This window comes from Lissotriton helveticus, chromosome 5_1 (assembly GCF_964261635.1).
Source record: "Lissotriton helveticus chromosome 5_1, aLisHel1.1, whole genome shotgun sequence".
Classification (NCBI taxonomy): Eukaryota; Metazoa; Chordata; class Amphibia; order Caudata; family Salamandridae; genus Lissotriton; species Lissotriton helveticus.
Window position 1 is genome coordinate 496769623 of NC_136065.1, and position 26039 is coordinate 496795661.

The 26039-nt window shown below is 49.0% G+C and overlaps 1 protein-coding gene across 2 annotated transcripts in view; it reads right to left on the minus strand.

Annotated features, from left to right (window-relative positions):
* VPS13D (vacuolar protein sorting 13 homolog D) overlaps positions 1–26039 on the minus strand; it is a 2979414-nt gene that overhangs the window by 1094277 nt on the left and 1859098 nt on the right. For both annotated transcript variants that reach the window (XM_078642819.1, XM_078642818.1), the window contains one exon: positions 14015–14157. In XM_078642819.1, the coding sequence (XP_078498945.1) occupies positions 14015–14157 (143 nt within the window). The remainder of the gene's footprint in view (positions 1–14014; positions 14158–26039) is intronic.

The window sequence follows — 26039 nt, forward strand, 5'->3', positions numbered from 1 at the left end:
CGCACAGGGGTACTGCTACGCAAAACTTTCCGGATCCAGTCTGACACCTGGGGATATTCTAAGGTAAGTAATCTAACACTAACCTGTTTCTTTCAGATCGGAAGATCGATGGTTACGCAAAATTTTCCGGATCCAGTCTGACGCATGGGGATATTCTAAGGTACGGAATCTATCACTAACGTGTCTCTTTCAGATACAAATTTATCCAGGAAATCCTTAAGGATTGCCTCACCGTTGAGCACGGTAGAAAAAATTCCCTTATTGATGTATGTAGGAAGGTAGATCCCTGACTATGGTTGCCCCCAACTTTTTGCCTGGTGTTTTGCTGGTTTTCTGACTTAGTTGACCTGGGGCCCTGCTATTCAGGACCCCAGGCCTACTGCTCGCTCTGTAAAATGGAATCCATGTTCCCTAGGTACATATCCAATTGGATACTGAGTCACCTTATCAGTCCCTGTACAGTGTACCTTAGGTACCCAGGGCATAGGTATACCCAGGGCCTACCAGGGGCTGCAGCATGTATTATGCCACCCCTGGCTGGCCATCCAAATCTGACACAACTGGCTGCTTGACAGCTGGGGCAAGGTGGTGTAATCACCCTTTGCTTTAGATATAGTATACCTATATCTAACCCTAAAATGGACACACAGATCTCCTATCAGTCACTCCTATGGCAGGCCTTAACAATCCTGAAGGCAGAGTGCTTGGAATCGTGTGAGATGGTGCTCTGGCATGAGCTGAGCCTGTCTGCGGCTTTCGGGATCCATCCCTTAATAATAATAATAATAATATGAAACTTATAACGCGCTCAGCTTACCCGGGGGCATCCCGGCGCGGCAGACCATCGAAGGGGAGACTCAAAAATCACTACTGTGGAAACAAATAGGTTTTAAGAAGTTTCCTAAAAAGTAGGATCTTGGGCTCTGAGCGAATCTCAAGGGGCAAAGAATTCCACAAATTTGCCACCTGCACAGAGAAACGCCTGCCCCCAGTGCGAGCTCTCCTAACTCTCGCTGATTGCAGCAGATGTTTCTGGTCTGAGCGCAGAAGGCGTGGGGGTTTATAAGGGCGGGCCATATTGAAAAGAATGGGGGGGCCTTTGCCGTATAAAATTTTATGGGCCGTGCACAACGCCTTAAATTTCACCCGCTCCCTCACAGGGAGCCAGTGGAGCGCTTTGAGGGCCGGGGTGGCAGACTGCCTTCTGGGGATATCCATTAAAACTCTGGCAGCTGCGTTTTGCACCTGTTGGAGGGTTTTAAAGGTCCCTTCGGGGGCGCCGAGAAACAGGGCATTCCCGTAGTCAAGCCTCGACAGGATTAAACCACGTATCAAATGCTTCCTAGCTGGATCAGGAAGCAGTGGTAGCACCTTTCGGGCTGACTTCAGTAGACCGAAGCAGACCCCCGCTGTCTTCCTAGCGTGGGTCCTAAAGGACAGATCTTCCTCCAACCAAACTCCCAAGGACTTGATCTCCTTCTTGGGGGATGGTGGATCGCCAAGAGACCGGGGCCAACAGCTAGCAATAATGGAGGGACTGGAGTTACCCAGGAGCATCAGCTCGGTCTTTCCTCCATTAAGCTTTAGAGCAGAGTTGGACATCCAACGGTAAACGTTAGCCAGACAGTCATGTAGCACATTGGGTTGTTCCGCCAGCTGAGAGAGACCCACCACCAGCTGAGTATCATCAGCATAGCTGATGATCTTCAACCCTGAAGGGGCTACCACTCTTTCAAGTGGAGTCATGTATGTATTAAATAAGGTAGGGCTCAACGATGAGCCCTGCGGGACTCCACATTGAAGAGGGAATGGGGAAGATTGCTCTACCCCTTCCCAGACTTGGTAGAAACGGTTAGAAAGAAAAGATCCCAACCACTTCAGAGCCGTCCCTGAGACACCTACCTCTGACAGGCGATGGAGGAGCACCTGATGACTCACGGTGTCAAATGCAGCACTCAAGTCCAGGAGGATCACTGCCACTGATCCTCCTGTATCAAGAGTGCTCCTAGCTTCCTCCACTACCGCCAGCAGGGCCGTGTCTGTTCCCTGGCCGGGACGGAATCCAGTCTGGGAGTCTCCCAACAAGCGGTTGGACTCTAGATAGTAGGAGAGCTGGCGGTTAACCAGCTTCTCGGCGATTTTAGAGAACCCCGGAAGAAGCGAAATTGGCCTAAAATTGGTCAAGTTGGAGGGATCCAAACCTGGTTTTTTCAATAAGGCTTTTACCACTGCCCTTTTCCATCTCTGTGGCACTATGCCATGAGAGAGAGAGAGATTGATGAGGTCGGTCAGCGGAGTTGCCAGAGTGTTAACCACAAGTTTGAGATGTTTCATAGGGACTGGATCACTCGGCGATCCACTCTTCATCTCCAACAAGACCTTTGTAACCTCCTCTTCCGAGAAGGGGCCAAAAGAAACAAGTTCGGTCGAACAACTTGTTAGGCTAGCAGCAGGCTCAGAGATTTGAGGCATAGCAGGCAGAGAGGATAATATTTTATCTATTTTAGAATGGAAGAAACTAGCCAGTTCCTCACATTTGTCTTTAGGATTGATATGCACAACTGGCGGGACCGGGGCTTTCAAAAGTTCTTTAAAAATTTTAAACGATTCTCTAGGAGAATTACTTGCCCTCTCAATCCTATCACTAAAGAAGTTCTTTTTCGCATCCTTCAATGCACTTTTGTATTTCCCCATCTCTCTTTTATAGTTAACCCGGCTTTCTTCCGTCAGCTCTCTCCTCCAGGCACGTTCAAGCCTTTTGCAGGAAGTTCTGCAACTCCTAAGTTCAGGGGTGTACCAGGGGGCAGAGCCAATTCTTCTCTCCCTGATAAGCCTCCTTTTTCTAGGAATCAGTAAGTCAAGAGAATTCGTGAGCCATTCTCCCAGGTGTTGATCAGCAATGTTAGGGTCATCTACAGGGTCGGGGCAAGTCATAGCTAGCTCTTCCACCCAGCTGTCCACCGGCAGCTTCGACCAGAGTCGTTCCACAGTGTATTGTCCAGGTACGGGATCTCTCCGGTTCCTCAATAGCCAGCTGAACGGAATAAGATGGTGATCCGTCCAGGGAAGGGCCAACATCTGGAGGGCTTGCAGGTTGATAGTATTAGCAAGAACAGCATCAAGCTGATGACCTCTGTTATGAGTGGCTCCCGAATGAGCGAGATGAAGATCAAGCGCACCAAGCGAGCTCAGTAAATCTCTTGCTACTGCATCATTGGGGTCGTCAAAATGAAGATTAAAATCCCCAAGAAGTACAAAATTACTCGAGGCAGCAGCTAATGGAATAATGGCCTCAATAAGAGAGTCAACAAAATTCCCCAGCGCAGCAGGAGGCCGATACACAAGGAGACCAGAGATGGATACGGAGGAAGATATGCCGAGGCAAAAGTGACAACTTTCAGTGTCACGAATCCCGCAGTCTACAGCCTTGCATACAAGCGTGTCTCTATACACAATGGCCACTCCACCCCCTCTCCCATCCGGCCTATCAAGATGGAAAATGAGATATCCCGGCGGGAGAGCATTGACAATATCAGGACCAGAACACGCAGTCAACCACGTTTCTGTCAAGAATAACGCGTCCAGACAGTGGTCCAAAAGGAGGGAGTGTATTTCCACAGCGTGACAGGGCAGTGATCTGCAATTAAGCAGAGCCATAGTGAGTGAATTGGGGTTCACACCACTATTCGACGGACGACACCCGAGACAGTATTTAAAGGTAGTGCCCTCAACCCAGTAGTCCCGGCAGCTAGGGTGTTTAGGCGCGCGAAGCGAAAGCAGAGAATCCCGAGAATACCTGTAGGAGGAGGCCAGAGGTCTAGATGGATTGAGCAGAGTAGCATGCCCTGTGCCCGTCTGGGCCCGGACGGGCACAGACGGGCTTGACTCTGGCGAAACTCCGGCGATGTTCCGGCATCCCCGCTGCGCGTCTCCGCTGCGCGTGGACATGGCTGATTTTAAGCCCTAGTCGCCTCCTAGAGAGAGGACTAGCGCGAGCAACCTCTTCCCCAACAAAAGATGGCCGCCCGGAAAAACGAAGGCGAGGGACCCGCAAAGAGCGGTGAGTTCACCTATTAGAGTGCGTGTGAGAGGGTCTGATTACAAGTAGGCATAAGCCAGCAAAAGTAAAAACAGGGGTAAAAGCTCAAAGGAGCAGCAATCAGATTCGCACCAAGAGTAGAAGCGCCACGTGTGGTGCGCTGATGGTCAAGGGCGAACTGACCCAACTTGCCTGATTTTAAGCCCTAGTCGCCTCCTAGAGAGAGGACTAGCGCGAGCAACCTCTTCCCCAACAAAAGATGGCCGCCCGGAAAAACGAAGGCGAGGGACCCGCAAAGAGCGGTGAGTTCACCTATTAGAGTGCGTATGAGAGGGTCTGATTACAAGTAGGCATAAGCCAGCAAAAGTAAAAACAGGGGAAACAATTTTAAATCAATTTAACAAAAATACCAAAACGGGATTGTTAAAAGCTCAAAGGAGCAGCAATCAGATTCGCACCAAGAGTAGAAGCGCCAGCGCCTTAGCCGTTTCCATGATATCGCATACCATATACTCTTAAGTGCATTATAATCCTCGCGGTTATATGCCAACTCTGGTATCGCTTTATCAAAACATGTCGAGTAAGGTGTCATACGAATTGGAATACTAACCCCTCGCCAATTCTGGCGACGGGGTTAGCATTCCACCCTTCTAGAGGGACACGACATGTATGTAACCCCTAACCCCGGTTAAAGTCAGACAGAGCCTTAGCATCCACAAAATGGATGCTGCCACCGAGACACAAGTCTGCCCTCCTGCTGCTGGGAGTTCTCCCAGAGCAGGAGATAAGGACAAAGGGTTTCCTGCCAGGGGCGGTGCCAGCACCGTCCCAGACAGGGTTTTGTGTATTCCAGGTAGGCAGGGCTACAGAGGAAGGTGACTGCAAGTGGCACCCCGGTGCTCACTGTGCATAGGCCGGCTGAAACCAGTTCCAGGGGCACTCCAGCCCCTGGCCTGGGGAAAGCCCGCCAAGGAAGTGGGTGTAACCACCCCCCTCCTGGTCCCACCCATAGGGCAGGACCTAGTCGCGTGCCAGCCCCCTTTTCCCAGATAAAGGTAGGAGCAGGCCCCCTTCCAAATCAGATCATCTTTGAATCCTGAAACTACTTTCCACGAAAGGAACTCAAGACTTCTTCCTAAGATTTCTCCCTTATGACTAAGGAGTAGTCACCCTGCATCCGCAGGCACCATCTTAAGAACACTGCGGTCTGCTGCAAGTCTCTCCTCCGGATCAAGACTGCCCAGCTCGACGAGAACTGGCTTCCCTGGCACCTCTGACCTCTACCTACATCATCAGTCACGCTGAGATTCGTGGGTGTGACGAGACCTCGAGGGACCGGCCATCTTCAAGACTGCACGACGCTTGCCCAGCACGACTCCCGAGGGACCCTCGACTGAGTGCTTTGGGGTAAGAGAAGCCCCGACCCTGAGCAGCTCCAGCACCGAAGAGCAGCCCCCCAGCATCTCCATGATCGGCGTGGGGCCCTTCTGCTTTTTGCTGCTCACCGCGTTGTTTGGCTACTAGCCCGCTGGCTTGTGGCCTTCTGAACGACGCCCGACGACATCACTGCTGCTGGTCTGGTTGCTCCAGACTGGCTCTTGCTCCCTTCCCGAAGAGGAGCACCCTGGACCCTCCTGGTCCACTCAAGACGCCATTTTGAGTCCACCGCGTGGGCTTGAATTAGCCAAGGCTTGTTGCCCAATCCTGGGTACCTTCGACGCCGACAGCTTCATCCATCGTGGGACAGCTCGCCTCTCCATCCTGGTCGCCGACAACGCCTCCTGGTCCGTGAGATCTGCAGAGCCAGCGTCGCCCACTCACCTAGTCGAGGTGACTACCATCCGGTGCCCTCCTGGTGCCCACTGACTACTGGCTAGTAGTCACGAACTTGGTCCCCTCTGCTTTCAGGTGTCATCCATCTTCCAGATCCAGGCTTGGATCAACTCGAACAATCTTCACTGGTCGCCTGCCAGCATCTTTCTTCCAGGCTCCTGGTCCGGCAACGAGGATTCCCGACGTCTTTTGAGACCTATGCAGCTGCAGCCCCTGGGCTAGGTAACTTCGGCACTTCGGTGTCCCAGCATAGCCTCACTATCCAAGGGTCAGGATCCACTGTCGTTTTCTCCCTACCAGGTCGGGTTCGCCCGTGAACACTAACTTTAACTTTACTAGCTTCCATAGACTTTGTCCCGCATCCCGCGTGAGAGTGCACACTCTGCACCCGAGTCCCCTAGGTCTCCTAGAAGTAATCTAACGATTCTATAGTCAAGTCCTAGCGATTCCAAAGCCTATTAGTACTGTACTTACCTGCTAGTAATTTCGCATTCCACTTCTAGAGTATATGGTTTTTCGTGCCCCTCGGGCATTTGTATATACTGTGCTAACTTAAGTATTTTCGTAAGAGTTTTGTTGTGTGCCTAGCACCCTGTCCTCATAAAGAGTACAGGGTTGTTGTGATTCTAATAAATACACTGTTTATTTTCATAACACTTGTGTGGTGTCCTTTCACTGGGTGTTCAAGGGGTAATGTGATGGTAAAACAGCTGGCTTAACACGCCCTCTAGAGTCTTAGCCTTAGACTGCTCGTATCCATGCTACTAGGATAGCTGGTCTACAAGGTGGACTTACAACCAATCATCAATAAGGGTTGTTTGGACTGATATATAGTGATCACTAGAATAGTGAACACTGCACATCAGGCCAACTTCTCACATTGGTGAGCAGCGGTTGGGATTTGAGCTTGCTGTTGTTTTACCACACATGCCCTAAGAATATCTTGTGAAAGATCACATAAGTACTAAAGGTACATATAACTTAGCTTAGAATACTCTGAGTTCTACTGAACCAGCTGTTGTAGCTCATAGGGCCTAGCACACCCTAAACTACAACTCTAGCAAGGGATCAGTAGGCAAACATATAGTGTAGGTAAGTGCACCACTTACACCTCACTAGAAAAGCATGTCTACCCAGGGGGAATCTACTGAGACTCCCCTGGTCAGTGTTGACCCTCCACAGGTCACTTCAAGATATGCAGCTCTCAGTTTCCAGGAGATGAGACAGATCTGTGTCTCCAGGAAACTGAAGCAGGGGTCTAACCCCACCATTCCCTTTCTGATAGGTCTCTTAGAGACATATGATGCCAGAAAGCTTTCTCAGTTACATGAGAACATGCCAGCCTTAGAGGGAACCTCTGAGGATCCAGATCTCCCCAACATTGCTACTGCAGTTGAGGAGGAGGATCAAGAGGAACTCTCTGGGGATGAGGTAGTCAGAAGGCTAACCAGGGCCAACTTAGACTTACTTGGGCTAGGATCTGGGGGACCCCCAGTACTAACCCGAAGTGGGCCTAACCTTGGAGTTAGGAGAGATAGATCTCTTTCTAGGGACTCCAATAGATCTCTGCACTCTAATGCCTCTTCTCAGGGGAGAAGGAATCCTCCACAGAGGAGATTTACTTCCCCTCAGAGAAGGGAGCATGAAGCTAGGATGAGACAAGCTGAACTAAGGATTGAAAGGGAAGAACTTGCCCTGGCCAAAGAGAAGCTTGCCTTTGCTAGAGAGCAGCAGATGAGTGGGCTAGCTCCCACTGGTGGCAGCAATCTCCCAAGAGAAAAAGAGAAGGGTTTAGATACTAAACACCTGACAAAGATAGTGCCCCCCTTTAAGCAAGGGGATGACATCCAGAAATGGATGGCTGCTCTGGAGAGGGCCTGCACTGTGCAGTGCATTCCCCAGAGTCAGTGGGCAGCTATACTGTGGCTCTCCTTTGATGGTAAAGGTAGAGATAAGCTCCTCACTACAAGAGTGGAGGATGCTAATGATTACCAGGTCCTGAAAAATGCACTGGTTGATGGGTTTGGCTTAACCACTGAGCAGTACAGGTTGCTGTTCAGAGACACCCAGAAAACCCAGTCTCAGGACTGGTCTGACTTTGTTGATTGTGCCACTAAGGCTTTGGAAGGCTGGCTACTGGGTAGCAAGGTTACTGACTTCACAGGATTGTATAATCTTATTATGAGAGAGCAAGTCTTAAATAATTGTCAGAACCAGTTATTACACCAGCACCTGGTAGACTCTGATCTGACCTCTCCACAGGAATTGGGTAAGAGGGCAGACAAATGGGTCAGAACCAGGATTAGGCCCAAGAACCAAGGTGGTGACCAGAAAAAGGAATCAACCAAGCCTCAAGAGAAGGGTGGGAATAAATCTCCAGATCAAACCACATCAGGGCCCCAAAAATCCTCTGAGGGGGGTGGGTCCCAGAATCCTTCTAATAACCAGAAGAAACCTTATTGTTATCCCTGTAAACAGGTGGGTCATTTGAAAACTGACAGCAGTTGCCCAAAGAATAACAATAAGGAGAACATACCCCCAAGTAACATTCCCAAACCTCCTGTTACTACTAGTAGTAATCCCCCAGGTGGTGGGAGTGCCCCCAAGAATTTGGGTGCATTTACTTTGGGAGTTCCTGGGGACTCTGGCCTAACCAGGTCCCCAAACTTAGATACTCTTGTCTGTGAGACTGGCATGGGGTTTGCCAACTTCACAACTTGTCCCAACACTTTGGGCAAGTACAGACAGGAGCCCCTCATCAATGGTATAAAAGTTGAGGCCTATAGAGATACAGGGGCTAGCATCACTATGGTGACTGAGAGTCTAGTCCCCTCAAGGCAACTTTTACCTGGTGCCCAATACCAGGTGACCAATATTGATGGAGTACAGAGAGATCATCCCATGGCAGTGGTCAATCTCAGCTGGGGAGGTGTCACTGGCCACAAGAGAGTGGCAGTGTCACCAAACTTGCCTGTAGATTGCCTACTGGGGAATGATTTAGAGCTCTCAGCCTGGGCTGAAGTTGAGCAAGAAACCCATTCTAAAATGGTAAATACCCATGGTAAGGTTAGTGGGGCAGTGATAGCCACAGCCCCAGTCCAAGATGTCCTCCCTGAACAGGTCAGGAGGGTTGTGCCAGTCACAACCCAATCTCAGACAACTTCCTTCCCAGAACAGGTTGTCAAGGCTGTCATGGTAACAGCCCACACCCAAACTGAGCCCCCTCCTGAAAAGGTTGGGAGAGTTGTGATGGCCACAGCTCAAACTCAGACAGATGATAGTGTTGTGAAGCCTGAAACTATGGATCACTCCACTCAGACAGAGAGTATTGAGGAGGAAGAGAAATCTCCCCCCCACCAGACTTTAGGAAAGGATCAGCCTCCTCAGGGAACTGATCTGACCCCTTGTGAAGAAACTGCCACAGAGGTAGTCAGGCCTAGCCTGGCAGAACCCCTGATGTCAGTGGACCCTTCCAAGGTGGGACCCAGTCTGGAGCAGGTAACCTGCCCCTCTCTACCCTGCCTCATTCAGCCCAGGGCTGTAGAGGTCAGGGAGGCCAGTGGTGGACCCCAAGGGGCCCCCTGTCCAAAAGAATTTCCCAATCAGCAGATTAAGGGCACTGAAGCTAGTAGTCCTAGCCCAGTGAAAATAAAACATACTCCTGAGGGATCCCCCTTAAAATTAGTTAGGGACCTCCCACAGATGGACACTGTTGGGCACAGCCAAACTTGGGACCTGAGGGCCCCAGACCTGACCTGTCCCTCCAGTAAGCCAAACAGAGGGACCCAACCTCCAGCTGTAGGTAGCCAGAGGTTGACCCTGAGAGCCCAAAACAACTCAGTCTTGGAAAGAAAGGCCTCTATGGTGGAAAATGATTGGAGGAAGCTGAGCCCAAAATTAGTGGAGCCTCACTTCAGTACTCCATTTCAGCACCAGCCTTTTCCTTTGCCAAAACACACCACAGGTAGAGATTCCCTATGGTGGAGACCCTCAGATACCCTTAGGGTGAGGGATTGCTTAGTGGACCATGAGATAGGGGGTAACCATGCCAGTGCTGTTACTTCCTTATATGGCCACTCAGGCAATATAGGCTTACCTGGCAAGGCTAGCCTTATCTCCTTTCGTTTGGGGGGGGGTTATGTAGGAAGGTAGATCCCTGACTATGGTTGCCCCCAACTTTTTGCCTGGTGTTTTGCTGGTTTTCTGACTTAGTTGACCTGGGGCCCTGCTATTCAGGACCCCAGGCCTACTGCTCTCTCTGTAAAATGGATTCCATGTACCCTAGGTACATATCCAATTGGATACTGAGTCACCTTATCAGTCCCTGCACAGTGTACCTTAGGTACCCAGGGCATAGGTATACCCAGGGCCTACCAGGGGCTGCAGCATGTATTATGCCACCCCTGGCTGGCCATCCAAATCTGACACAACTGGCTGCTTGACAGCTGGGGCAAGGTGGTGTAATCACCCTTTGCTTTAGATATAGTATACCTATATCTAACCCTAAAATGGACACACAGATCTCCTATCAGTCACTCCTATGGCAGGCCTTAACAATCCTGAAGGCAGAGTGCTTGGAATCGTGTGAGATGGTGCTCTGGCATGAGCTGAGCCTGTCTGCGGCTTTCGGGATCCATCCCTTAGCCGTTTCCATGATATCGCATACCATATACTCTTAAGTGCATTATAATCCTCGCGGTTATATGCCAACTCTGGTATCGCTTTATCAAAACATGTCGAGTAAGGTGTCATACGAATTGGAATACTAACCCCTCGCCAATTCTGGCGACGGGGTTAGCATTCCACCCTTCTAGAGGGACACGACATGTATGTAACCCCTAACCCCGGTTAAAGTCAGACAGAGCCTTAGCATCCACAAAATGGATGCTGCCACCGAGACACAAGTCTGCCCTCCTGCTGCTGGGAGTTCTCCCAGAGCAGGAGATAAGGACAAAGGGTTTCCTGCCAGGGGCGGTGCCAGCACCGTCCCAGACAGGGTTTTGTGTATTCCAGGTAGGCAGGGCTACAGAGGAAGGTGACTGCAAGTGGCACCCCGGTGCTCACTGTGCATAGGCCGGCTGAAACCAGTTCCAGGGGCACTCCAGCCCCTGGCCTGGGGAAAGCCCGCCAAGGAAGTGGGTGTAACCACCCCCCTCCTGGTCCCACCCATAGGGCAGGACCTAGTCGCGTGCCAGCCCCCTTTTCCCAGATAAAGGTAGGAGCAGGCCCCCTTCCAAATCAGATCATCTTTGAATCCTGAAACTACTTTCCACGAAAGGAACTCAAGACTTCTTCCTAAGATTTCTCCCTTGTGACTAAGGAGTAGTCACCCTGCATCCGCAGGCACCATCTTAAGAACACTGCGGTCTGCTGCAAGTCTCTCCTCCGGATCAAGACTGCCCAGCTCGACGAGAACCGGCTTCCCTGGCACCTCTGACCTCTACCTACATCATCAGTCACGCTGAGATTCGTGGGTGTGACGAGACCTCGAGGGACCGGCCATCTTCAAGACTGCACGACGCTTGCCCAGCACGACTCCCGAGGGACCCTCGACTGAGTGCTTTGGGGTAAGAGAAGCCCCGACCCTGAGCAGCTCCAGCACCGAAGAGCAGCCCCCCAGCATCTCCACGATCGGCGTGGGGCCCTTCTGCTTTTTGCTGCTCACCGCGTTGTTTGGCTACTAGCCCGCTGGCTTGTGGCCTTCTGAACGACGCCCGACGACATCACTGCTGCTGGTCTGGTTGCTCCAGACTGGCTCTTGCTCCCTTCCCGAAGAGGAGCACCCTGGACCCTCCTGGTCCACTCAAGACGCCATTTTGAGTCCACCGCGTGGGCTTGAATTAGCCAAGGCTTGTTGCCCAATCCTGGGTACCTTCGACGCCGACAGCTTCATCCATCGTGGGACAGCTCGCCTCTCCATCCTGGTCGCCGACAACGCCTCCTGGTCCGTGAGATCTGCAGAGCCAGCGTCGCCCACTCACCTAGTCGAGGTAACTACCATCCGGTGCCCTCCTGGTGCCCACTGACTACTGGCTAGTAGTCACGAACTTGGTCCCCTCTGCTTTCAGGTGTCATCCATCTTCCAGATCCAGGCTTGGATCAACTCGAACAATCTTCACTGGTCGCCTGCCAGCATCTTTCTTCCAGGCTCCTGGTCCGGCAACGAGGATTCCCGACGTCTTTTGAGACCTATGCAGCTGCAGCCCCTGGGCTAGGTAACTTCGGCACTTCGGTGTCCCAGCATAGCCTCACTATCCAAGGGTCAGGATCCACTGTCGTTTTCTCCCTACCAGGTCGGGTTCGCCCGTGAACACTAACTTTAACTTTACTAGCTTCCATAGACTTTGTCCCGCATCCCGCGTGAGAGTGCACACTCTGCACCCGAGTCCCCTAGGTCTCCTAGAAGTAATCTAACGATTCTATAGTCAAGTCCTAGCGATTCCAAAGCCTATTAGTACTGTACTTACCTGCTAGTAATTTCGCATTCCACTTCTAGAGTATATGGTTTTTCGTGCCCCTCGGGCATTTGTATATACTGTGCTAACTTAAGTATTTTCGTAAGAGTTTTGTTGTGTGCCTAGCACCCTGTCCTCATAAAGAGTACAGGGTTGTTGTGATTCTAATAAATACACTGTTTATTTTCATAACACTTGTGTGGTGTCCTTTCACTGGGTGTTCAAGGGGTAATGTGATGGTAAAACAGCTGGCTTAACACGCCCTCTAGAGTCTTAGCCTTAGACTGCTCGTATCCATGCTACTAGGATAGCTGGTCTACAAGGTTGACTTACAACCAATCATCAATAAGGGTTGTTTGGACTGATATATAGTGATCACTAGAATAGTGAACACTGCACATCAGGGCAACTTCTCACAATGTATATTAGTAATCTTTTAAAAAATTGTGCCGAGAACATTGATTTTAATAATCCTTCACAAATTCTTAATTATAGTAAAAAGGAACTAAAAACCGGGCTCATAGAACCAAGGGAATGGCTAAGGGAAGTTGAGGCAAACTCAAAGCAGCTGACCAGGACATACTGCGATAGGTCCATTGGACCAGGGACACAACGATAATTACTCCAGGTCTCAAACATAAAACATAGATTTTATCTTACTAGGTTAAGCATGGGGATCATACATTTTTAATTGCCTTCAAAACCATGGGCGCAAGGAAACAAAATCTCCCAAAGTTCCCTTGTGATGGAAAATCTGATTAGACATTTTATCTTATTTTGTGATTTTTATAGAGATATTAGGAAGAGCAATTTACGTCCATTCATTTTAAAGGATAAGATTGTTCACCTATAATATTGCCTTTGATTTTATCTGTAATTTAGAAAATGACAGAATTTGTAATGCAGTGGCGGTTTGCATTCAGATGACAATTAGAAGAAGAAAATATAACTCACATCTCGAGGCTCTAGTTTATGAAGAAGACAGGATGCATATTGACTAATGTTGTCCAGGGTTGTAGTTGGATGCAGCATTACACGTTATGCATGTGGCACTTCATCTAATAATTTTCTCCAGCGTTCACTTTTATTGTTTCACACCCATTGCGCTTATTCATGTATAGTATACATTTTTTACTCTTTATGTGTCTGAATGTACCGATTGCGATGAAATGTGAGGATGTTCATTATTAATTTTGGATGCTTTAATGGTGAGACAACTTTTAACCAAATAAAGCTGGATTTGATTGATTTGAACTATAACATAGGGGAAAGCTCTGAAACAGATTTTAACTCAGATGAGTAGGGCTAAGAAACAAGCATTTACCTTCAGGCACTTTGAATTGTTATGGAGTGTAAACAATTGCTGTTCAAAAATTGACAGAAAACAAAGTTCAGAAATGAACCACCCAAAAAAAAAGGCACAATTTATTTTTATGTTCAAACAAATCTTTATATAAAATAGTACACCTGTTGTCATGTCTGGTATTGCTCGGTTGTGACTAGTGGTTAAAAACAATGTAATAATCTAAACAAGCACACTTTTGCAGAAATATCACTGCTTAAGAGGAGGACATAAACTCGGACAGCCAATATTCTAGTAAGTGCACAGCAATTATAATGAATACACTTCATTATAGTTAGTAACACCACATGCTTAACTTGTGTACATTCAAGCATGTCAACTTACCAATGTTATAAATTAGGGGAGGCCGGTTGCCTTGCTGGATTACTTTCAGAGATCGAACCCCACTACCTCCATCAAGAGAAAAAGCCTGGCACCAACCCGGGATGCTATCAGGATGGATTCCCTTCCCAATGCGCATTGTACACCTAAACACAGAAATATGCATGAAAGTCTTATTTATCAAAAATAAGTATTCAACAACAAAATGCTCTCAAAGGAGCGCCACTGTATTTAAGTTAGTAAGGCTTTACTGTTCAGTTAATTAAAACTTAAAATATTATCAAAATAAAATTATTCTTTTGCTATACCAGTTTTTGACAAGTTTAAGCACCTTTTAAGCACCTTACCCATTACCCAAGAAAGAAAGGAGAGATATTAACATAAATCATTAATCATGTGCTAACATTTCTTAATGAAATACATGATTAGGCCAGAAACAGAAGTTACTACTTGTGTAACGATATATCTGTAAGAGACAATAGTTAGTGATAGATTCCTTACCTTAGAATATCCCAGACGTCAGACTGGATCCAGAAAGTTTTGCTAGCAGTACATCCGGAAAGTTTTGCTAGCTAGTACCTCTGTGCGTCAGTAAGTGGCGTTGTGCGGCTCCGCGTGCGTCTCTGGCGTCGTACGCGCCGAGATGACAAAAAGGAGACTACTTAGCGCGCTGACGTCAGTTCTGTACACGACTTTCCGCGCCAGAAAAGCAGAGCCATGCAAGAAACGGACTACTGGTGCCAAGAAACTAGGGCCCTGAAGGGATGTCCTTAACCCTAGTAATCAGTTCGTAGAACAGAGAGGATGGGTGGGGCGGTAAGGAATCTATCACTAACTAATGTCTCTTACAGATATATCGTTACACACGTAGTAAGTTGTGCATCTGAAAGAGACACGTTAGTGATAGATTTCTTACCTTGGAATAGATATCCAGCAATACCAACCCCGGTGGAGGGTCTGCGAATAAGATTACACCAGAAAGTCATGGAGAACAGACCGGCCAAAGAAGCCGTCTCTCCGAACCTGAATGTCAAGGCAGTAATGTTTGGTAAATGTGTGCAGCGAGGTCCACTTAGCTGCCTGATAAATGTCCTGCAGGGGAACGCTGCGTCCCAAGGCAGTAGTGGCTGCCGTTGTACTGGTGGAATGGGCATGCAGCCCCACAGGAGGCTCCTTCTTAGCCAAACAGTAACAGGCCTTGATGCAGAGAACGATCCACCCAGAAATGGTCCATTTGTGCACGGCCCTACCTTTTTTAGCGCCCACGTAGCCAACAAAGAGCTGGTCATTTACCGAAACTGTTGTGTGCGGCTCAGGTAGAATGAGAGTGCACATTTTGGGTCCAGACGATGGAGCCTCTTTTGAAGGATGCTGAGGCAGAAAGAAGGTGGGCAAAGTGATGGTCTGCTCGATACGGAGCTCACTCACTCTTCTGGCAGAGGTGACAGCCACCAGGAAAGCCGTCTTGAAAGTAAGAAGACACAAAGGACAGTTATGAAGGGGCTCGAAGGAAGCGCACATCAGATATGTCAAGACAAGGTTTAAGTCCCATTGGGGCATGATGAACGGCACGGGAGGAAATGTGTGTATAATGCCTTTCAGAAAACGGTTAACAACTGGGGACTTAAAAAGAGAAGGCTGATCTGGAAGCCGTAGGAAGGCGGAGACGGCGCAAAGATAACCTTTGATGGTGCCCAGAGCAGAGCCCTGCTGGGCCAAAGAAAGAAGGAACAACAGGACTTCCGAAAGAGGGGCAGAAAGGGGATCCATAGACTTAGCTGTGCACCATGCCACAAACTTGTTCCACCTGCAGGCGTATACCGTTTTAGAGGGGGGACGCCTGGCTGCCAGAATGACATCACATACTTCGGGAGGAAGATCGAGAGCCGTCAACTGTCGCTGCTCAATCTCCACACATGGAGGTGGAGGCTGGACAAGTTTGGGTGGAGGACCGTCCCCTGCTGCTGCGACAAAAGATCCTCCTGAAGGGCAGTCGAATTGGGGGATCGATCGCCATGCTGAGTAGCTCGGGATACCAGTATCTTCGCGCCCAATCCGGAGCCACAAGGATAACCTGGGCCCGGTCGCGTCGAATATTCTTCAGCACTCTGGGCAGAAGAGGTATAGGCGGAAAGGCGTACAATAGACCACAACTCCACTCGTGACGAAAAGCGTCACAGAGCGAGTGCCGCCTTGGAAATTCCAACGCGCAGAACTGATGACATTGCGTGTTCTCTTTGGTAGCGAACAGATCTAACCAAGGCTCTCCCCACTGCAGAAAGAGACCTTGCACCATGTCCGAGTTCAGACGCCATTCGTGATCCATCAAGCAACGGAGGCTGAGTTCGTCCACCCTGGCGTTCAGAGAACCTGCCAGGTGTTGAAAAACTAAGGTAATGCCTTGATGTTCCAGCCATGTCCAGAGGCACAGAGCCTCCTGACATAGGGTCCAGGACCCCACCCCGCCCTGTTTGTTGCAATTCCACATGGCGGTGGTGTTGTCCGTGAACACCTGCACCACACTTTCCCCGACAGAGGGAAGGAATGCTTTCAGTGCAAGTCGGAAGGCCCAAAGCTCCAAAAGGTTGATATGGAGCCGGGACTCCGCCGGAGACCTCTGATCTCCGCCTTCCCCCAAGTGCCCTCCCCATATCAGGAGGGACACATCCATCACCACTGTGTGATCCGTTTGGGGAAGGGAGAGGGATCTGCCATCGAGCCAGTTGAGGGCAGTCAACATCTTGAACTTCTCCTTCAGGAGGAAGCGATTGACGTCCCTGAGGTCCAAGATGGGGCAATCCCCCTTTGTCCTTCTTGGGGACCAGAAAGTAGTGGGAATAACAACCACATCCTACTTCTGGCCCAAGGACGCGCTCAATGGCCCCCTTGGCCAAGAGGGCCACAATTTCCTGTTGGAGAAGCGCAAAGTAATCCCCCGTCATGCGGTGGAACTGAGGTGGCATGGCCAGGGGCACAGACTCATAGGGGAGGGAGTAACACCTCGGGACGAGTTGCAGGACCCACCTGTCAGAGGTGACAACGCCAATGGGGGAGGTGATGTTGAATCCTGCCGCCCACCGGCATGGGGTGCGTCCCTAAACTCAGACTAGGAAGGTTTCGAGGGGGGCGGAGATGGAGGTGGACTGACCCTCACACCGGCCCCCACAGTCGTTGAAATTGCCCTGGCGACCTTCACGCCCACGGCCACACTGAGGTTGGGCCTGCGCAGGCTTTTGATTGAACAAGCGGGCAGGGGAGCCCCTTCCATGGCCACGAAAGGAATGAAAAGTAGACGCAGTCTGGGCACGCGGCAGAAAGGCCCAAGTCCTTAAAACGCTCCAGCGCACTGTCGGCCTTATCACCAAACAGGCGAGTGCCGTCAAAGGGCATGACCATGAGCGAGCTCTGGACGTCCGGGGAGAACCCGGTAGTTCTCAACCAGGCGTGGCGACGAAGCGCCACAGTTGTTGAAATTGCCCTACCAAGGGTGTCTAAGCCACAACGAATGGCGAATTTAGCCTCATCCTTACTGTAGGATAGTGGGGTCTGCAATCCTATGGTCACCCCAGATTTTTGCTTCACTGGTTTACGACTTTCCCTGGCTGTGGGCCTGCTAACCATACGATTTGGAATACTACCCCCTCGCCAATTCTGGCGACGGGGGTAGCATTCCACCCTTCTAGAGGGACACGACATGTATGTAACTGTGAACCCCGGTTAAAGTTAACTCGAGCCTCAGCATCACAAAATGGATGCTGCCACCACAGACACAAGTCTGACCTCCTGCTGCTGGGAGTCCTTCCAGCGAGGATGGCTTCGACAAAGGGTTTCCTGCCTTGGGAGGTGCTAGCACCACCCCAGACAGGATTTTGTGTATTGGGGAGGATAGGCCTGAAAGGAATGAGACATGCCTGGGGCACACAAGGTGTCCTGTGCATACACCGGTTCAAACCAGTTGCTGGGGCATCCCTGCCCCAGCTCTGGCGGGAACCCGGACAAAGGATAGGGGGTGTAGTCACCCCCCTTCCTGGTCCCACCCAGGGGAGGGACCTAGTCAGTAGTGCAGCCCCCTTTAGGAGAATAAAGGTAGGAGCTGGTCTCATTCCAGATTAGATTATCCTGAACTATTCAACAAGAAGAAACTCTGGCCTCCGACGTTCTGCTCCACAGAAGACTGAAGAATCTCCCTTGTGGGCAAGGAGTGTCCACCCTGCAACTGCAGGCACCATAAAGCGTCCAGCGGCTTCACTTTGTCGTCTTCCCTCGAGGATCCAGACTTCAGAGCCCGACGAGACCCGGATTCCCAGACCTCTCCGACCTCAACTCACATCTACAGCAAAGATGAGACCCGCCGGTGCGACGAGACACGTGGGACCGGCCATCTTGAACAAACCTGCACTTCGCTTCCAGCACGACTCCCGAGGTAAACTCGACCAAGTGCTTTGGGGACTGAGAAGCCCCAGCCCCGAGCAGCCCCTACACCGAAGATCAGCCCTCCAGCATCCACGAGATCTGCGTGGGGCCCTTCTGCTTGTTTGCTGCTCGACGCGTTGTCTGGTCACTTGCCGGCTGGCTAGTGGCCTCCTAGACGACGAACCTTTGAATCTTTGCTGCTGGTCTGGTTGCTCCAGACTGGCACTTGCTCCCTCCCAAAAGAGGGGCACCCCGGACTCTCCTAGTCCGCACCAGACACTTTCTCCACTCACCGCGTGGGTTGCCTTTGCCAAGGCCTGTTGACGCCGATTCCGGATCCAACACCGCCGACAGCGAGAGCCTGCGTGGGACAGCTCGTGCCTCCATCCTGGTCGTCGAAGACACCTCCTGGTCCACGTGGCTGCAGAGTCAAGCGTCCACTCTTCACCTGATCGCGGCGACAGCACCTGGTTCCTTCCTGGTTCCACACCGGTCACTGGCTAGTGACTTTGAACACTGTCCCCTCTGCTTTCAGGTCCTCTTCTTCACCGTTCCACCCTTGGATCGCACCGGACATCTTCCTCCTGGTCGCCTGCAGCATCTTTTCTTTCAGGCTCCATTCACTTCAACGCGAGAACCCGACACACTTTGGCACCTATGCACCCGCAGCCCGTGGGTGAGGTAACAAGAGCATTTCGGTGCTCAAGGGTAGTCTAACTGTCCTAGTGTCCAGTTCCACAGTCGTTGTCCTAACAAGTCAGGATTGTCCGTACTTACCTTTAACTTGAACTGTACTGTCCATAGACGTTGTTACGCATCTCGCGTGTGAGTTCACACTCTGCACACGCGTTCCGTGGGCCTCCTATTACTTACCTGAAGTTAGTGTAGCGTGGTCCCATCGATCCTACAGCCTCTGGACAGCTCCATTCCTTTTATCGACTCTCACATTCCACTTACTTAGTATATGGTTTGTCGTGCCCCTAGGGTACCATTGTAATTTTGTGCAACTTGTAGTATATTTCGTAAGAAATTGTCATGTGCTTAGCCCTCTGACCTCATAAAGAGCTCACAGGTGTTGTTATTAATAAATATACTGTTTATTTTCATACCAACCTGTGTGGTGTCCTTTCATCTGGTATTCAAGGGGTTATATTGTGGTAAAACAGCTGGCTTCACATGCCAAAAGAGTTTAGCCTAAGACTGCTTTGTCCATGCTACCATTAGGATAGCTGGTCTATAAGGTTGACTTACAACCAATCACCATAAGGGTTGTTTGGACTGATACAAGGTGATCACTAGAACTAGTGCGCATCATATATCAGGCCAACTTCTCACATTGGTGTGCAGCGGTTGGGATTTGAGCTTGCTGTTGTTTTTACCACGTATAATCTTGAAATATCATTTGAAAGATCACATAAGGTACTCTAGGTACATATAACAAGCTTAGAAATACTCTGAGTTCTACTGAACCAGCTGTTGTAGTAGAAAGGGCCTAGCACACCCTGACTACAACTCTTAGCAAGGGATCAGTAGGAAAACCCATAGTGTAGGTAAGTGCATCACTTGCACCTCACTAGAAAGCATGTCTACCCATGGAGAGTCTTCAGAGACTCCCCTAGTGGTTAGTGACCCTCCAGAGGTCCTTTCCAGATATGCAGCTCTCAGTTTCCAGGAGATGAGACAATTGTGTACCTCCAGGAAATTGAAACAGGGTTCTAACCCTACCACTCCCTTTCTGTTAGGTCTCTTAGAGACATATGATGCTAGAAAGGCTTCTAACACAGATGGGAGCATGCCAGCCTTAGAAGGTACCCTTGGTGATCCAGATCTCCCTGAAACAGAGAATGTAGAGGAGGAGGAGGAAGAAGGGGACACCTCTGGGGATGAGGCAGACAAAGGTCCTGAGGTAGTCAGCAGACTAACCAGGGCCAACTTAGACCTACATAGGGAAGGATCTGGGGGACCCCCAGTGCTGACCCTGAGCAGGCCTAACTATGGAGTTAGAAGAGATAGGTCTCATTCTAGGGACTCCATTAAATCTGTGCACTTTCGTGCCTCTCATGCCTCTGCTCAGAGGAGGATGACTTCCCCTCAGAGGAGAGAGCATGAGGCAAAGATAAAGGAAGCTAATCTGAGGATCCAGAGGGAAGAACTTGCCCTGGCCAAAGAGAAGCTTGCCTTTGCTAGGGAGCAACAGTTGAGTGGGGTAGTCCCCACTGGTGGCAGCAATATCCCTAGGGATAGAGACAGGAGTTTTGATAATAGACACCTGAGTAAAATAGTGCCCTTCTATAAGACAGGAGATGATATCCACAAGTGGATAACTGCTTTGGAGAAAGCCTGCAAAGTACAGCAGGTACCCCAGAGTCAGTGGGCAGCTATATTGTGGCTCTCCTTTGAAGGTAAAGGTAGAGACAAGCTCCTCGCTGTTAGAGATGAGGATGCTAATTATTACCAAGTCTTGAAAACTGCTCTGATTGATGGGTTTGGCTTAACCACTGAACAGTACAGGTTAATGTTCAGGGATACCCAGAAAACTCAGGCTCAAGATTGGACTGACTTTGTTGATTGTGCCACTAAGGCTCTGGAGGGCTGGTTACTGGGAAGTAAAGTTACTGATTACACAGGATTGTATAATCTAATTATGAGAGAGGAAATCTTAAATAATTGTCAGAACCAGTTGTTGCATCAGCACTTGATTGACTCAGATCTGACCTCTCCCCAAGAATTGGGAAAGAAGGCAGACAGATGGGTCAGGACAAGGGTCAAGCAGCAGAACCAGAACCAGGGTGGTGGCCAGAAGAAAGCAGACCAGAAGGGTAATGAGAATAAGCAAAATGACCAGAAGTCTTCAACAGGGCCCCAACAACCTAAGGAGGGTGGGCCCCAAACTTCCCAAAAGAAAAAGAATGATGGTCCTAAGAAACCATGGTGCCAATACTATAAAAGTAAGACTCACTGGTTTAGTGAGTGCACCGAGAAAGGCCAAACTCCTACCACTACTGTCCCTAAGACACCTGTGCCCCCTAGTACAGTTAGTAGTGGTAGTGTACCTCCCAAGGCTATAGTTGGGTTAACCCTGGGAACTGAGGTGGGGTCTGATTTAGTCAGAATTCCTACTCAGGCAGTTCTTGTTTGTACTGGGGACATGGATATGACCCCTACTGTAAGTCGTAGTACTCTGGGCAAATACAGACAAACGCCTTTAATAAATGGAAAATTGGCTCAGGCCTACAGGGACACATGTGCCAGTGTCACCATGGTGACACCAACATTTGTGGACCCTGACCAGATCATGCTAGGTTCAGATTACCTAGTGACCAATGCTAGCAATGTCACTACCAATCACAGTATGGCAGTTGTTAATTTCTCCTGGGGAGGGGTAACTGGCCTCAAAAGGGTTGTAGTTAGTTCAGACCTCCCAGTAGATTGTCTTTTGGGCAATGATTTGGAATCCTCACTGTGGTCAGATGTGGAGTACAGGACTCATGTAGAAATGCTAGGTCTCTCCTCACATGTCCTTGCTGTGACTAGGTCACAGGCCAAGAAATGCCCAGCTGAACAAGTGCTGGATCCTGGAAGAATGGACCAGACACTATCCAAGAGAAGGAATGGTAGGGTTAAGGCAGAGCCTTCCCCCCTGCCTCAGGTTGAGGATCAGCCCTCTCAGGAGGCTGACCCAGAGACCCCAGAAGGAACTGTCCTAGAAGAGCTTGAACCTGATCAGGTTGAGTTTCCTGGGACAGGGGGACCTTCCAGGGCAGACTTGAGGCAGGCCCAATTAGATTGTTCCTCTCTTGAACCCCTCAGACAGCAGGCTGCTGCTGAGGCTGCAGGGAATGCTACAAGTGCCCATAAGGTTTATTGGGAAGATGGACTCCTATACTCTGAGGTAAGAGACCCCAAGCCTGGTGCTACCAGGAGGCTGGTCATCCCATTGTCTCTTAGAGGTTTCCTTATCACCTTAGCCCATTAGATTCCCCTTGCAGGTCACTTAGGCCAGAACAAGACTTGGGACAGGCTTGCCCCACACTTTCACTGGCCTCATATGTCTGAAGACACTAAAGAGTTTTGTCGCTCATGTGTCACCTGCCAAGCCAGTGGCACATCAGGTGGCACAACAAAGGCCCCCCTTATACCACTACCTGTGGTGGGGGTTCCCTTTGAAAGAGTGGGGATTGACATTGTTGGACCAATGGACCCCCCAACAGCATCTGGGCACAGATTTATACTGGTGGTAGTGGATCATGCCACCAGGTATCCAGAAGCTATTTCCCTTAGGACCACTACAGCTCCTGTTGTGGCCAGGGCCCTACTTGGAGTTTTCTCCAGAGTGGGGTTTCCTAAGGAGGTTGTCTCTGACAGAGGTGCAAACTTCATGTCAGGATACTTGACTGCAATGTGGAAGGAATGTGGTGTCAATTATAAATTCACCACACCCTATCACCCACAGTGCAATGGGCTTGTTGAGAGATTCAACAAGAACCTCAAAGGGATGATAAAAGGGTTACCTGAAAAGCTCAGGCGAAGATGGGACATCCTTTTACCCTGCCTCCTGTTTGCTTACAGAGAGGTCCCACAGAAGGGGGTTGGTTACAGCCCTTTGAGCTTCTGTTTGGGTATCCTGTAAGAGGACCCCTATGTCTGGTGAAGGAAGGATGGGAGTTACCTCTCAAAAAGCCTAAACTTGACATAGTGGACTATGTACTTGGTCTCCGCTCCAGGATGGCAGAGTACATGGAGAAGGCATCTAAAAACCTTGAGTCCAGCCAGGAACTTCAAAAAGCTTGGCATGACCAAAAGGCTGTCCTAACTGTGTATCATGCAGGACAGAAGGTGTGGGTGTTGGAGCCAGTGGCCCCAACAGCTCTCCAAGACAAATGGTCTGGACCCCATACCATCATTGAGCAAAAGGGAGAGGTCACCTACTTGGTGGACATGGGAACTCCCAGGAGCCCCCACAGGGTGCTTCATGTAAACAGGCTCAAAGCATTTGTCAACAGGGAGGACATGGGCTTGCTCATGGCCACAGATGAGGGGCAGGAGGAAGAGAGTGACCCTCTCCCAGACCTGCTCACTCAGAACCCTGATGATGGGTCAGTAGATGGTGTAGTCTTTTCTGACAGCCTCTCTGCTCATCAACAAGAGGATTGTAAACAGGTTCTTCAATCCTTCAGGCAAATGTTTTCACTGACCCCCAGTCAGACAAACTGGTGCACCCATGAGGTGGACACTGGTGCCAGTCTGCCTGTCAAGAGTAAAATCTACAGGCAACCTGACCACGCCAGGGACTGCATAAAGAAAGAAGTCCAAAAGATGTTGGAATTGGGAGTCATTGAACCCTCAGAGAGCCCTTGGGCTAGTCCTGTAGTTCTAGTGCCTAAACCTCACACCCAGGATGGTAAGAGAGAGATGAGGTTTTGTGTAGACTACAGGGGTCTCAATGCTGTCACTAAGACAGATGCCCATCCAATACCTAGGGCAGATGAACTGATAGACAAGTTGGCTTCTGCAACTTTCTTAAGTACATTTGACCTAACAGCTGGTTATTGGCAGATCAGGTTAGCTGAGGATGCCAAGGCCAAAACAGCATTTTCTACCCCAGGAGGTCATTACCAATTTGTGGTGATGCCCTTTGGTTTGAAAAATGCACCTGCCACTTTTCAAAGGTTGGTGAACCACGTTCTACACGAATGGTTTAGAGGGCTTCTTATTAGAAACAGCTGCTGACTTCCCAAAGATAAATGGTAAAAGAATCCCAATGTTGTCTTATGCAGATGACACTGTTTTAATGGCACTCACCCCTAACAGCATGCAGATTTGTCTAAATGCTTTTGATATGTTTATGGGTAAACTAGACCTAGGTGTCAATTTTACTAAATCCTTTGCCATGACTTGTGGTCAAAAAAATGTCAAAATGCGGAAATATATTGTTAGGGATGCTACTATTGAGAAAGTGGATAATTTCTGTTACCTAGGTAACCTTTTAAACAAAAAACTGAATTGGGAACCTTTGTTGACAGCCCGGGTTCAGAAGGTTACACAGTCAATTGAAGCTCTTTTTCGTTTCGCCAGCAAATTGGGCCAGCGACGTGTAGCTGAAATTACATCGTTATATAAAGCTAAGTGTGTTTCTGCCTTGACTTATGGTGCAGGGGTTTGGGGATCACAAGGCTGTAAAAAAATACAAATTATGGAAAATAAGTTTCTAAAACGTTTATTATCCGTACCTTTGGGCACATCCAACACCTTTTGCCACGAAGAAGTTGGAGTAGAGTTTATAAGCAATATTATTCACGTTGCACCTCTAACATTATGGTCTAAAGTTTGGCGATCTGAAGAACTGAAACTAACAAAAGATATTATTCAAGACTGCCTCAAACTTGACCACTATACCCAAATCCCGTGGCTACGATATGTCAGAGAGACTTTTTATAAAATAGGTCTGGGTTACATGTTTGTAAATCCTGAAATGCTTAGTAAGGATGCTAAGGAAATTATTAAAAATGCCTATAGTGTTAATCTAGGTTCTTTAAATACAAATGATCGGGTACTACGTGTACGGGGAAAACTAGTCTGCCCATTCTATTTGTCATATATCATGAACACGCAATGGCGTTTTTATCTTACAAGATTTCGCCTTGGCACTTTACACTTTTTGTTTGCATTTCCAAAGCAGGGGGGTTGGTGGGAGAAATTACCCTGTTGCCCTTGCAATAATAGGGTTTCGCAAAATACTCTCCACCTTCTCCTTTTTTGTACTTTATATAAGGTTCCAAGAAATATTTTCATCAAACCATTATTGGTATCATTTGGAACGTGTTACTATAAAGAAGCTTATGACCTTTTAGTATCTCTGTCAACTGCAAATATTTGTAATGCTGTTTTAAATTTTATTAGATCAGCTTTGGTGATTAGAAACAGATACTGAGTGTTGATGGAAATTAGCTCTAAAAACCTGTACTTGTGATTCTTTGTAAACATTTATTGTGATCTTATGATGTATTAATTGCTATGTCTTTTAAGAAAATGTTTTAATGCACACTTTTATGATTTCTATATGGAATCGAAATAAAGTTATTTTGACTTGAAAAGTTCTTACTGGGTTGGATGACTTCTGTGCAGCATATCTAGATGATATTGCTGTCTTTAGCTCCACCTGGGAGGATCACCTGATCCACCTGAGGAAAGTTTTGGAGGCCCTGCAAAAGGCAGGCCTCACTATCAAGGCTACTAAGTGCCAGATAGGGCAGAGTCAGGTTGTGTACCTGGGCCACCTTGTGGGTGGAGGCCAGGTTCAAACATTGGCGAGCAAGATACAGGCCATAAAGGACTGGGCTCCTCCAACCACCCAGACACAGGTCAGAGTTTTCTTGGGCCTGTCTGGTTACTATAGGAATTTGTCAAAAATTATGGGTCCATTGTGACACCACTTAATGACTTGACAAGCAAGAAAATGCCAAAGAAAGTCCAGTGGACAGTTAGCTGTCAGAAGGCATTTGATGACCTAAAGCAGGCCATGTGTACTGCACCTATTCTCAAGAGTCCTGACTACTCCAAAACCTTCATTGTCCAAACAGATGCATCTGAGTTGGGTGTGGGAGCTGTTCTTTCT